This window comes from Hyposmocoma kahamanoa, unplaced genomic scaffold (assembly GCF_003589595.1).
Source record: "Hyposmocoma kahamanoa isolate Upper Pololo Valley unplaced genomic scaffold, ASM358959v1 202, whole genome shotgun sequence".
Lineage (NCBI taxonomy): Eukaryota > Metazoa > Arthropoda > Insecta > Lepidoptera > Cosmopterigidae > Hyposmocoma > Hyposmocoma kahamanoa.
Genome location: NW_020653726.1, coordinates 10085524 through 10098957, shown reverse-complemented (window position 1 = coordinate 10098957; position 13434 = coordinate 10085524). Strand labels below are relative to the sequence as shown.

The 13434-nt window shown below is 34.9% G+C and overlaps 1 protein-coding gene across 1 annotated transcript in view; it reads left to right on the top strand.

The window, feature by feature from the left end:
• LOC113227115 (acyl-CoA desaturase 1-like) overlaps positions 1 to 13434 on the top strand; it is a 42557-nt gene that overhangs the window by 27415 nt on the left and 1708 nt on the right. Inside the window, exons 4-5 of the mRNA XM_026459992.1 lie at positions 9952 to 10163; positions 12449 to 12634. Of these exons, the coding sequence (XP_026315777.1) occupies positions 9952 to 10163; positions 12449 to 12634 (398 nt within the window). The remainder of the gene's footprint in view (positions 1 to 9951; positions 10164 to 12448; positions 12635 to 13434) is intronic.

Sequence of the window (13434 nt, the reverse complement as noted above, 5' to 3'; positions counted from 1 at the left end):
GACGATTTCAAGTGTAATAATGCTTACCTATGAAATAAAGATTATTTTGATTTTGATTTTTGATTTTGGGTGTTATGCGGGGTTTTACAACTTAAATAGTTCATTATTACAGCCTATTGTCATGTATTGTAGTGTTAAGTGTAATATTTTGTACATACATATAAGAGTATGTGGACAAATAAATGCTTAAATTTACATTTTTTGTACAAAAGCTAAAAATACACATTTATATGCTTTATACTGATAACGGAATGTTGGCGTGTTTATAAGTACTTTGTGGTTTCCGGCGAGCCTCGTCACCACCTTGAATTTTGACCCCTACACCCTCCAATCACCATTTATAACGACCAAGAGAACTATTAATAGGTACGGTTACGGTTAGGTACGGTAAGTGTATATCGTGTTCAAAAACATATGATGTAGGTATTTCATATTATACGTGTACGTATACTCCCCCCTATGTACACAAGGCAACTTTTAGAAGCGATGCAGACTCCCGACCGCGTGGATGCAAACGCACGACTGCATCGATGCAGACGTGCGATTGCATCGATACAAACGGGCGATTGCATCGATGCAATCGCTTATAAATCGCAAGTGTAACTATGCAATCGCGCTTTTGTACCGATGCAGACGCGCGTTTGCATCGTTGCTTAAAATCGCCGTGTGTAACAACTCTATAATATACGCCACCATGAAGTCGAGTCGTACCTTCAGGAAATGATACCATACGACTCTTACATTAGAATAATAACTTCTGCCCGAAAACGACACTTCGATCGTTCAGCGATTAGCGCTATGAGCGCTACATAAGTCAATATCCGATAGGACCAATTGGTATGAAGTGTCCCGGAGTTGATTTCAAAGTACATGAAATTACCAAGTTTGAGATTAGGCAGTTGGTCTACTTTTGACAGGACAAACAAGTCGTGCGCCTGGTGGTACGCGACACGCCTGTCCATCCCTTCGCAGTCGCTCAGAGCTTTAAATAGCTAAAGTCTGAGTTAATAAGCATAAGTTGTCAAGTTCTATGTGCTTGTAATTTCACCATCACCCTTCAAACTCAGAACATGGTAATGCTCACATTATTGCTTGGCGGCAGAAATAGGCAAGAGATCAGTATTTCCCTGGACGAACACAGGGAGCTCTACTGCTACTTACTGATTAGACACTATAAAACTAAAGTCTTTATTCCTGGTCTTTAGCAGATACTCCTTGGCGTTTGTTCTTATTGTAGTTTTATTAGTTAAAATGGAAATGATAAACCTAAATGATATGATATTAAAAACACCTTTAAAAATGTTAAGACTAACTGAAGAAATATGAAGCAACAATCCTGAAATTCGTTTCGAAATGACACAAGTGTAAATTGTGTCTTTTCTACGTCTATTTCAAAATGTTTCCGCTTAATTTACGCTCATCCATCCGCATACTTTCCATCTGACATTTTTTACGCCCACGGAAAAGACCTAACTCAATGATATAAAACTTTACGGATTCGTTGTCATGAATGCGCCTAAAGATATTCGCTGGTTTTAACTGACTTCAAAGAATGATGAGGTTTTTAATTCGACTGCATTTTTTTGTATGTAGTTACGCAGTTACTCCGACATTTGTGAACCGATTTTGACGATTCTTTTTTATTGGAAAGATGGTTCCTCCCATTCCATGGTCCATCCCATTTAAATTTAAAGAAAATATTCCTCCTCTAAGAGCGACAAACTAGGGGTTGAATCCATGGCACCCGTGACACAGGGTTTCCCTAGTTAATAATAATAATAACGCACACGTTATTATTATTATTAATAATAATCTGTTAGCAGCCTGAGAGGTAGACGTGTTACCAGCTGTCTGAGTAAAAGTGTAACATACTCATACTCAGCTGATAAAGCATGTCTACTGATAGTAATTTTCCTTATGATTGCGTAATAAATCCGACAATAAGGAATACTAATCACCTACCACGGTCACGTCATTCTTCGGCAACGCCTTCAGGACAACAATCCGCACTAATTTCAGGAAACAGTGTTATCTATCTCATGGATATCTAATCAACCCCTTTCCATCATCGGGGGACTAAACGTAGGCTGGGGTTCCATCCCTATGTTGTTGTAGATATTCCAAGAATTCGCACGAAGCGTTACGCGTCCAGATTTATATGGCGAACTATGAAGTGTAATTCCCTGCCTGCAGACTTGTTCCCTGAACTGTATAACTTAGACCCTTTCGAGGGGATAGTGAATAGACATTATTTAGGTGTACATACTCCAACGCCGACCTCATCATCGCTTTCCATCAGGAGAGATGGAGGTCAAATGCGTACTTATTTTTTGTAACTGATTAGTAAAAAATTATATCACTCAGTTAAAACTTACCTATCTTGATTAGTAACTTAATTTTTTTAATAAGCATTTTATATTCCATAGGTAAATAAATAGACTTAATTCCTCATACACACATGATATAAATATACTTATAAGTTATGAGCCACTCTGATTTCTATTAACAATATGTTGATGACAAGGACGTAGCCTATGCATAGTAACACTTATTTGAATGCCTAATCTCTGAGCGTTAAATATTTGTTTTGTTTATATAAACTTTTACGGCATGCTTGGTAACATAAATACATAATTCACAAAAGTGAAATGTAAACCAATTACTTTTTGAGGTATACCTATTATATTTGAATTATAATTTGAAAACTTGTTTTATTAAAGCAATAGACCGTTTGGGAACTAGACATAACATTGCAACGGATTTTTACGATGATTTATTATGATAGTTCTTTTATGCATATTACTCAATCGTATATTCATCAAGTCTCAATGTAATTTTATTCGAGTATTATGTGTATAAGCAGTGGTATCCCGTGCGAGTACGGCTCCTTCTCAATTGAGAATTCTACGGTTCAAACCTTTATAGAGGATTGTATCGATGACTAATTTTAAAGTAACGTACATTATGGATGTATAACCAATCACCCATCCCAGAGACACACGGTGTTCCTAACAATTTTGGTACTGTAGCGTTCTAGAACGACAAGGTGTATCTAACGCGCAGCTGTGTTTTCATCTACCATTTTTTAATTTATAAAGAAAAATGTAAACATTAAAAAAAAAATAGTTAGGGACACCGTGTGTCTCTAGGATGTGTGATGGGTTAATAGCAATACCTTACGGTATGATGACGGCAAACATCATGATGACATCTACATAATTACGGAAAGAGACTCACTACCTTCGTACAAGCACAGCGTGGGCCAGCGTGGCTAAACCATATCGTGAGATGGGACCGGTGTGCCCCGCAGCGGGACATCTAACGGGTTGACGATGATTCAAGTACTTATTGTCTTAAGACAACAACAACAAAATACAAATGGTACACTTCGTCTCTTTTTCCGAGATTAAATTAAAATTTCCATTAACATTTTTTTGGTACCTATCCAAAATTGATCACATAATTTTCCATCAAGATAAAATTTTTGCTTTCACACACATACAAATCTCATAAGCATGAACGATTGTAATCAAATTCAATTTAATGATAACATTTCGGACTCTTTATTACCAGCGTTTGCTTTTTTAGGTTTACGTTACATTAATATCATGAGGTTTACTTACATTTGTCTAGAAATTCATTATAATATGTTTTCTTCAATAAATATATTACCGGAGCTCAAGATATGAAAATCAAATACAGATTTGTTTAAAGACACATTTCAGATTTTTTAAGTAATCTATCATAAATTAGAAGCCAAAACATTTATACTTCCATAGACCAACCGGAATTGTATTCATTGGGTATCTTGCGCACGACTGAATTTCAAATGAGTGTCAATTGTCACGCTGACCCGCCGCCGCAACCTTGAAATATAATTTCTGCGGCTCCTCAATTCTTAAGCAATTCCAATGAGCACCGTAAAATAGTACTACTGTATGCGTTACTAGAACCGAGTTAAACACCGTCCGATTATATTTTGTGAAAAAAAATATATGGGACGTTCTTTTTTTCTATTGACAATGGCTTGTCTCCTCCAAAGCTAACAAAAATAATGGTAGTAATTACTGGTTTTTTTTTGGTTTTTTATTCTTATGTTCTTGTTAACAACATGACCTATTGGATTTCTAAAAATGTCACTCGTAGTTATTAATTAATTGAACAAAAACATCGTGACGTTGTACTCAAAAAGTGTGACAGAGGTGAAATCCATATAAATATATAATATGTGTCCCTCAGCACTTCGTGCGTTTACAAACCGCTTTCCTAAAAGAATCTTATGGCTTGATTTATTTTAAAAACGTTCTTGAACTGCGCATATATTGTAAATTAATAATGACAACTTAAAACAATATTTTTAATTAGGAAATTTTTTATTGGTGTCTCTGGTTATGAGTAATTTAATTGCTATCTTTTGTCACGCGCATTTAAAACACCTACTTCGAAATACGCGGTTTTAACCTTGAGCGCTACAGACCCGTGTGTTTCCCTTAATCTCCTCGGACTGCAACTTGCACCCGGCTACATTGGCGAGTCGAACCAGTCACCGTTAGATTGCAAAAGGAGGTGAGTGTGTTTATTCTGCAACCGCTCGGTCACGTAAGTTAAACCTTTAAAATATTCATATTATTTTAATATTTACTTGTAATTATGGCGTTTTCTGGCAATTCTTTTATATAAGCTGAACTTTAGCTCCAAATTGTAATAAGGTAATGCCTGAAAATGGCACATGTCGCTTTTTTACAACTCCGTCACGTCCGTACCTTCGTCACAAACCTGTGACTGGGTGGTATTTTTCGTGACTGAGTGGTATTTAATTATTAATACAAAGATCGAACAAACAGAAAAAACACTCAGAAAAAAATCCTTCGATCCGGTCGGATGAGTGGTATTTTTTGTAAATATTCTGGAATTTTTTGCTTGCAACAGTGGTAGAGATTATGTTTTCACATGCTCAATATTTTCATCAAATTAAATATTGTTTTACTCCTTTCAGGTATCTAAACAGAAAAAATACCACTTTCTGCAGTTGAGAGCAGCGACGACGTTGTAGTGAAAAAAGGAAAACCAACCTCAACCACAACAAATTTAACGAAAAGATTTAGAGCAACATCATGCTCGGAAAAGGCTTGTTAAAGACATGACAACAGAAGAACACAGATTAATTAAGATTAGGAACAAGAAGCGACGAGAAAAACAGATAGCTTTAAGAAACGTTTTGTTGAACACGCCTGCTTCTACACCCCCTCCTTCAAGTCCGATGTTACATCCTTTAAGTCCTCAATCTCGTGAATCGACTCCAGCGCAAGAAAAAGAAAGCAAGTCAGAAGAGGCTTTACATCGAAAAAGTTCAGCTAAAACACCAATTACTAGAATCATAGAGAAAGCTACAGAAATATAAAAAAGACTTACTCGACAGAATAAGGAAGACAAAAAATTAAATAGTTCAAAAAGCAATGACAAGGAAAACGAAACTAAACATAGAAATGAAAGCGGAACAGCTAAAAATATGATGTACTATCAAATGCAACATTACAAAAAAATTACCACACTGTCACTTTACCACTACTCTGTTACAAATGTGTCACCTTTGCAAGAGTCAAAAGGTATTTGTGTTCAACATTTCATACATATGTATTAAAATTAAGTATTTAATTATAGTTTATTATATTGAAGGTGTTATAGCCTATGTACATTAAATTTTCCCTTGTTAATAAAATAATATTTAAAAAAACTGGTAACTGATATGACGAAATGTTACCGAGTGGTGTTAAGTAACCTTTTCTGATTTAAATGACGTGATGAAGAATAACTTTTTTTTCTAGTTTTAAGGATGATAATAATAATACTTAAAAAAAAGATATCGCTTGGCTTAAAAAAAAATCAATTTCGTCACCTAGGGAACCCCAAGGTAACGAAATTGATTTTTTTTAAATTTTTGTTACCATACACAAAACCTTTCCAATTTTCAGAGTAAATCTAGTAAAACATTGATGCACAGTTAATTTATGGCATCTATAATCAATCATTGGACATTGGACAGTAATCTCAAAACATATTTTTAAACAAATTCTAATTTTTTATTTTTTGTCAAAACCTTTTAAGCTAGTATTAGATTGTCGATAGAAAAAAAGAATGACCCATATACCTATGTCACACAATTAACTTTCTGCACCACTTAATTCTTTAGGAAGATAGCCAAAAACACTGAAGCCTATCTGGAGCGCAAAGCCGACGAAATGTATATTGACTAGGGTTCGAAGTGATAATTAATAATAATAATAACACACACTCAACATAGCATATTAATGCTGGCGTTCCACAGGGCGGCGTTTTATCTCCTCTTCTCTTCTCGATCTTTATTAATTCAATTTCCCGCAGTCTTACCTCATCCTACCACCTGTATGCAGATGATTTACAAATTTACACTCACCGGCAGCTTGAAAACCTGCACGAAGCCATTGAGGTAATCAATAATGATCTCCGTCATATTTCGACGTGGAGTAAACAATTTGGTCTTAAGCTGAACGCAATGAAAACGCAAATGATTATTATTGGCAGCTCTAGAATGGTATCCAAGATAGATTGGTTTCGCTTGCCGCAGGTTATTATAGACGACACCTACATTAAAATTAGTGACAATGTTAAAAATCTAGGTATACTTATTGATAGGCAGCTATCTTGGGCACCTCAATTAGTTGAGACCAGCCGCAAATTGTTTGCGTCTGCCGCATCTCTCAGACGGTTACGTAATTTTTTACCTATTGCCACGAAAACTGCGCTTGCCCAAACTCTTCTTCTTCCAATTCTTGATTATGCTGATGCCTGCTATCTGGATTTAACCGAAGAACAGCTCAACAAACTCGAACGTCTACAAAACTTTTGCATCCGTTTCATTTATGGTCTGAGGAAATTTGACCATGTTTCCATTTATCGCAATGAGCCGAAGTGGTTACCCATTAGACTTCGCCGGAATGCTCATATTCTTAATCTTCTCTATGGCATCTTATTCATTCCTCACACACCACCTTATCTTAAGGAGCGATTTGAATTCGCCCATCAATACAACCCCCGACTTCTGCGCTCTTCTTCAACTCTCCAACTTAAGATGCCATTGCATACCTCCCAGTATTACGACAAGTCCTTTACTGTTCAGGCTATTCGTTTGTGGAACGCTTTACCTTTGTCTATTCAACAAGCGAAATCATTGAATATATTCAAAAATATGGTTAAAGTACACTACCTTAATTTAGTGTGACCTGGACTGCTTAGGTATTTTTATGTTTTGAAATTAAGTTTTAGAAATTTTTATATTTATAAGTATGAGAATATATAGTAGTTTACGATATTCATATATATGTATTGGTTTTATTATTTATTTATAAATATATGTATATTTGTATTTATTTATCAATTTTTATCTGTTGATTTACTAATTCTTCATACACCACCGTCTTTTTCCTATGAATTATATAATTACTTCCATCCAAAGGTTGTCTGGCAGAAATCGCTTAAAGCGATAAGACCGCCCATTGTACCACCGCTTATTTTTAATTTAATTGTATTGTATTTGTTTCCTTTTTTGGTGTACAATAAAGAATTTTTGTATTGTATTGTATTGTATAGCCACGCACTAGGGAAGCCCTGGGTCGCGGGTGCCATGGACACACACATAGACAACCACAAATTACACCCAAACTCACGAGAGAAATAAATGTAGGCCATACAAACATTTCTCCCGGCCCGGGAATCGAACCTGGGGCCTCTGCGTGGCAGTCCGGCATGGTAACCGTTCGTCCACAGAGGCAGTTAAATTATTTAAAATTAAATTATTACACAATTATCTTGTTTAACTTACCTTAATAATTATCTTTATATTTTAAAAATGTATTGAAATAACAAAATGCTACCGCTAGCAATGTTGTGTCTTGTGTTTGTATCCGAGACGTATCCAAAAGTGTTAAGCACGGAAGAAAGAAAATAAATGTATGTGGTCTGTGGTGTCAAATGTCATTCTCAAAAACGTCGCAAACCAAATCGTTTTCTCAAATATTTTCCTTCGTGTTTATTTAGTTGTCTCTGTATTTAACATTTTTAGTCAAGAATTAAAGAGACAACTATGAATCAGCACGGATAATTATCGGACTCATATCGGTTAATTATCAGTTCAATCGGTTAAGTGTGATAATTATGAAATAAAATAAATATCTTAATAATTTCGAACCCGTTACTGACCCTATTCTCACTTAATTATTTTTAACAATGAAAAATTGTCACATTATCTCTCTCTCTCTCTCTCTCTCTCTCTCTCTCTCTCTCTCTCTCTTATGAATTCACGGTAATATGTTATACAAAAACATATGATAGTATCACCAAGTAGGCTTGAAGTACATCTTTGGGCCCAAGTTGTATGGAAGAAAAAATAGATCCTTTAACAACACGTAACATAAATCCTTACGTAATTTGAATGTTATAGCTTCCATTGTTATGCAACAAATTACATATATCACGTGTTTTTCATATAATTTACGATAGGAAGGGTTGATAAGTAGTTTAACCTCAATTCAAAGGCACAGAGTTAAAAACTTACTGACTAATTAACGAGTGGCATACTCGCAGCGAATTTGATCCATGATTTTGATATTTTCAGTACTAATGAACCAAAAGGTGCAATAAACTAATACGTTAATAAACCTGTGATTTGACATCTCAACAAAATTTTGTTTTCTTCGACCATTAGCGAATTAAAAAACACCAACGTTTTTTATACTTGCAAACCTACAAAACCAAAAACCACAGAACAATAAATACAGTACAAGTGCTTATTGGGCGCGATTCGTGGGCCAACAGCACGCGGAGTTCCACGTACTTGAACTCAGTCTCCAATTTTCGCTTTGTAGGCTATGGTGGTGTTAATTATCTCGCGTAAAACCTGGAAAATCATGGAAAAATGCCAATAAAAAATTTGCTACTTTGGAGTGCAAAAATTATAGTCGTTCCTGTAATATTTATTATCCATAGTGCTGTTTCATAGTTTTCCATTTTTTGTTCATCGTAATGGATTTTTTTGTTATAACTATAAGAAATGAAACTAAATCTTAAACCGCTGCAACGTGGTCGACTTTTTTTGGAAAACATTACCCAGTCGTCATCTCAAAGTCTTTCAGCTATTGCCGCTAAATAGCGGCAGAATGAATGAAATTTCAATTACAAAATCAAAACGTCGTAACTTGCAATAATAGGTATTGAAATTTCAGCGATATGCCAACTGCGTAGAGTTTAATTTATTTTCTTTTTAAACTAGAAGCCACGACCATCATTAACAATATCAAAAACATAGTGTTATAATATTATGTAAGTGTGAGTTTTGGCGACAGCGTTTCTAATACTAGTCGATGAGGCCCTTCCATTGTTTTTTCTTTCGTGACTAAAACTAAACTCTTTGCTATATCTACTTAGTACCTACCATACACGGTGTAATATAAATTTTCGATCATATTTTAGTAGTCACGGAAATAAACAAATTTGGCAAATCCATAATGTTTAACTGGCTAAATAAAATTGTAGTCCTCCTAGGGAACCAATTTCATTTCGCTAATTTTAGATATATATTTTTGCTAAATGTTTTCAAATAATGTTTTCAATTTGATCGGACCTATTTGATAAACCCTGTATGCTAATACAAACATAGAAAACTTATTCAACAAAACATACTACACTCATTCAACGACAAGCGTCAATTAATTGAACATAATTGACTTACTTAAATCCAGAAAGGAGGTACGCAATTCAACAAACAATTTACTAATGGTCATGTACTGAGAAATTGATGAGTTTCAATAACCTGGAAGTAAAGACATCGATGAACATATTATCACACATAGTATACATTTTAATGGAATTACAAATTTAGTATTAATTAAATAGCCTTACAGAAATTTATGTTTCCAGCGGGACATCTACACATGGGCTTTGGATCACCGGGTACACCATAAATACACGGAGACGGTGGCAGACCCTCACGACGTACGGCGTGGATTCTGGTTCGCTCACGTAGGCTGGCTATGTCTAACTCCCCATCCCGCCGTTGAAGACAGGAGGGCTGCTCTGCGCAAAACTTCGGATGATCTCATCGCGGACCCTGTTGTCAGGATTCAAAAAATGTAAGATGTTCTAAACAACCTACGATTTATTTCAATAAGAAGACTTTGATCAGTGCATATGAAGGAAAAGTATAGTATAGATTAAAGTATAGTATAGATTTTAGAAGTTGAGGTGTGATGAACCGACCATGCATCCGCAATCCGCGCGCAGAAAATTAACATGATTAAATAAGGACATACTCAGAAAATTGGACAGATCTGACGTTGACAAGCGCCCGGTGGAGTCTGATGCGGGCGGCGCGGCGTATCGTCAAAACACTGTTTTCAAGTTTTAACACAAATGTGACTTTTTTGATAACTATAGGGTATTCAGTTGAAAATCAGATTTTAGCAGGTTCTCTGTGTACTACAGAGAAATATCTCCATATGAAAATTAAGAGAAAAGTTAGATATTTTATTCTTAAATAATTCGTTTTAAACTTTTATTTTAACTTGTACTTCGAGATTTTACATGATCGTGTAAAGTGTATGTTCTTCTTCTTTAGACAATATCCTTAGGTGGATCGTATATTTTTTACAAGACTGTTATTTAATAGTAAATACCTAAACATTTGATCGAGCAAAACAGTTGTTGTCGCTTCTCCTGCCGTGCATGGCTATAGCCATAAGAAGACGTTTGTGACTTTTTCTGGAAAGTGAGTAATCAGAACTTCGATTTTAACATAATAGTTGGGTAAAATATTTCACGACTTTCTTGCCAAGAATGGTTTGCAACATGTGTTCGAGAAGTGTGCCATTGCCTTTTCGCATTGAAACTAAAAATATCAGTTCATCATCTTTTCAAAAGCTTACCTAATAATTGAGTCATGAAGGTAAACCTTTGTGACTATTCACTTAATAGCAGTCTGTTTTCCTCGTTACTAATGTAACCATAATAAAATACTTCGTCACCTATGAGACCTCTTTTTTGTGTAGCAAAGTATTTGCTTTAGGATTTATATTTAGGATTAGGATCTCTACAATGCTTTTTTCCTTGACGTCCTTATGCAACGTGACACTCAGTTTTCCTTTGGTTTGGTCCCTTGTGAAAGGGAAACTATTTGATACAGTATCAGGTATTTCTCGCCCAAGTTTCCATTTGCAATCTCACCAAAATTCCTCTTTGCAATAATTACTACATTACGAAATTCTCACAGGAAAGTTATAAAATAGAGTAGTGTTAACTAATTAATACGTTCAGGGGTTATTTTACAGAAATCCAAATTAATTTATTTAAACCTTATTGCACACAAAACAGTACAAATAGCGGACTTAACACCATTAGGCTTTCTCTACAAGGCAACCAAATGAATAAAAATAGAAGTAAATTAATTTGCTACTCCGCTCCACAGGAAAGGTTAAATAGTGCAATGAGTATTTTTTATTTTTTAAGCAGTTAATAAAATATGCGCAACTAGACTGCACTCCTTGTCGTAAGTAACGTATTTGCATTTTAGTAACTTTTGAGATATTGATACCTAAAGTTTATTTTCTTTTGAAAAATGTCAATAAAAACCATGGTATCTCCAATCCCACAAGTTGTAGATCTCGTTTCCTTACTCCAGATAAATTAATAACTCAATTTCACTAAAAGTGGCGATTACTTAGTTATGCTAAGGAGAACAGTAAAGTCACAAACACCACCACGAAAAATATACCTGACACGTGTTTCGTCTCTCTACGAGGCATCTTCAGGAGTGGTTGATGGTTCGACATAAGTTGACGAGTCCCATATACCGGTAATTTCACCAGCACTCTTACCCTTCCAAACCGGAACGCAGCAATACTCACACTACTGCTTGGCGGCAGAAATAGATAAGGTGGCAGTACTTCCCTGGACGAACACTTTCACAAACAGCTCTTCTGCTACCTAAACTTCAATTTTATTAGTGTTAACTAAAATTTGCGAAAAATATAAAAAGATTCTTAAAACTTTCATAAATTTCTCATAGATGGCGCTACGGCACAAAGTCGTTAAAAACCAAAAACAAAGATCTGCCACAAGCACGTAGAAAAAATAAGATCTGCTAATTCGTTCCGTGGCTTAGTTCACACGGTCTAGTCCAATCTAGTCTGGCACGGATTGTTGGAAGACGTTGGTGCGAATCCAGCCGGATTGAAGGATATTTTTCTTTTTTGTGTTCGATCTTTTTTATTAATAATTATTACAAACTAGTGGAGTAATTTCACAAAAATAATTTAATATCGTGGTGGTCAAACATAGTGACATTCAAAGAACTTAAAAATTAATATTAAATATTGATTTTTTTTTTTGTTTCTATGGTCCTAATACATTTTTTTTACAGAACATTTATTCCGATGTTCGCATTGTTGAATATAATACTACCAGTTGGGATACCAATGTACCTGTGGGAAGAAAGCCTGCTCAACAGTTTCGTTGTGAGCTTCGTGATGAGATTTACGATCACCCTGAACATCGCCTATAGTGTAAACAGCGTCGCTCATATGTGGGGAAACAAGCCTTATGACAGGTACTTTACAATTTTTATTTAGTTAAGAACTTTTAAATTAATTTTAAATTACATTATTATTATGAAAACTTCTTTACACTATAGTCTTAAGCCCTGACCGCCCTTTTTATAATAGAATAGAATGAAAGTACACAAAAAGAAATAACAAAAAACAGAATTAATACAAAAAACCGAAAGAAAAAATACAACGAAGCAAACATAAACATAACACATATAAACATAAATTTTAGACAACAAATTCTATTTTTGAAATGTTTGTATTTTCTTGTTGCATGACTAATATTTTACCGATAACTGATACTGTATAAATAATAGCATGAAATTATCTTATATGACTAAATCGCCAAAAGTCCATTTCAAGAACAGCAAGATAGCTATCAAAATTTTAGCAGAATAACAAGTGACAAATAAAAAAAAATTAACATGAATTATGAATAATTCTGTAGCTTTTTTTACTTTTTTTTATAATACCAAGTAACGGGATAAACAAGTTGTACATCTAGTTGTAGTAAGGTAGTAAACGATACGCCTGTACATAGCAGTTTCAGTGCCACTCAGAGCTTTAAACCACAAAGATATGAGACGCACTGCCACGGCGGACGCCCGTCACTCTGAGACATAAGTTGACAAGTCCCATGTGCCTATAATTTCACCAGCACCTTTGACCTTCAAAACACATTACCGGTTGGCGGTTGACATAGGCAAGGTGGCAGCACTTCCCTGGACGAACTCTTTCACAAAGAGCTCAACCGCTAATATAATATAATATAATATAATATAATATAATATAATATAATATA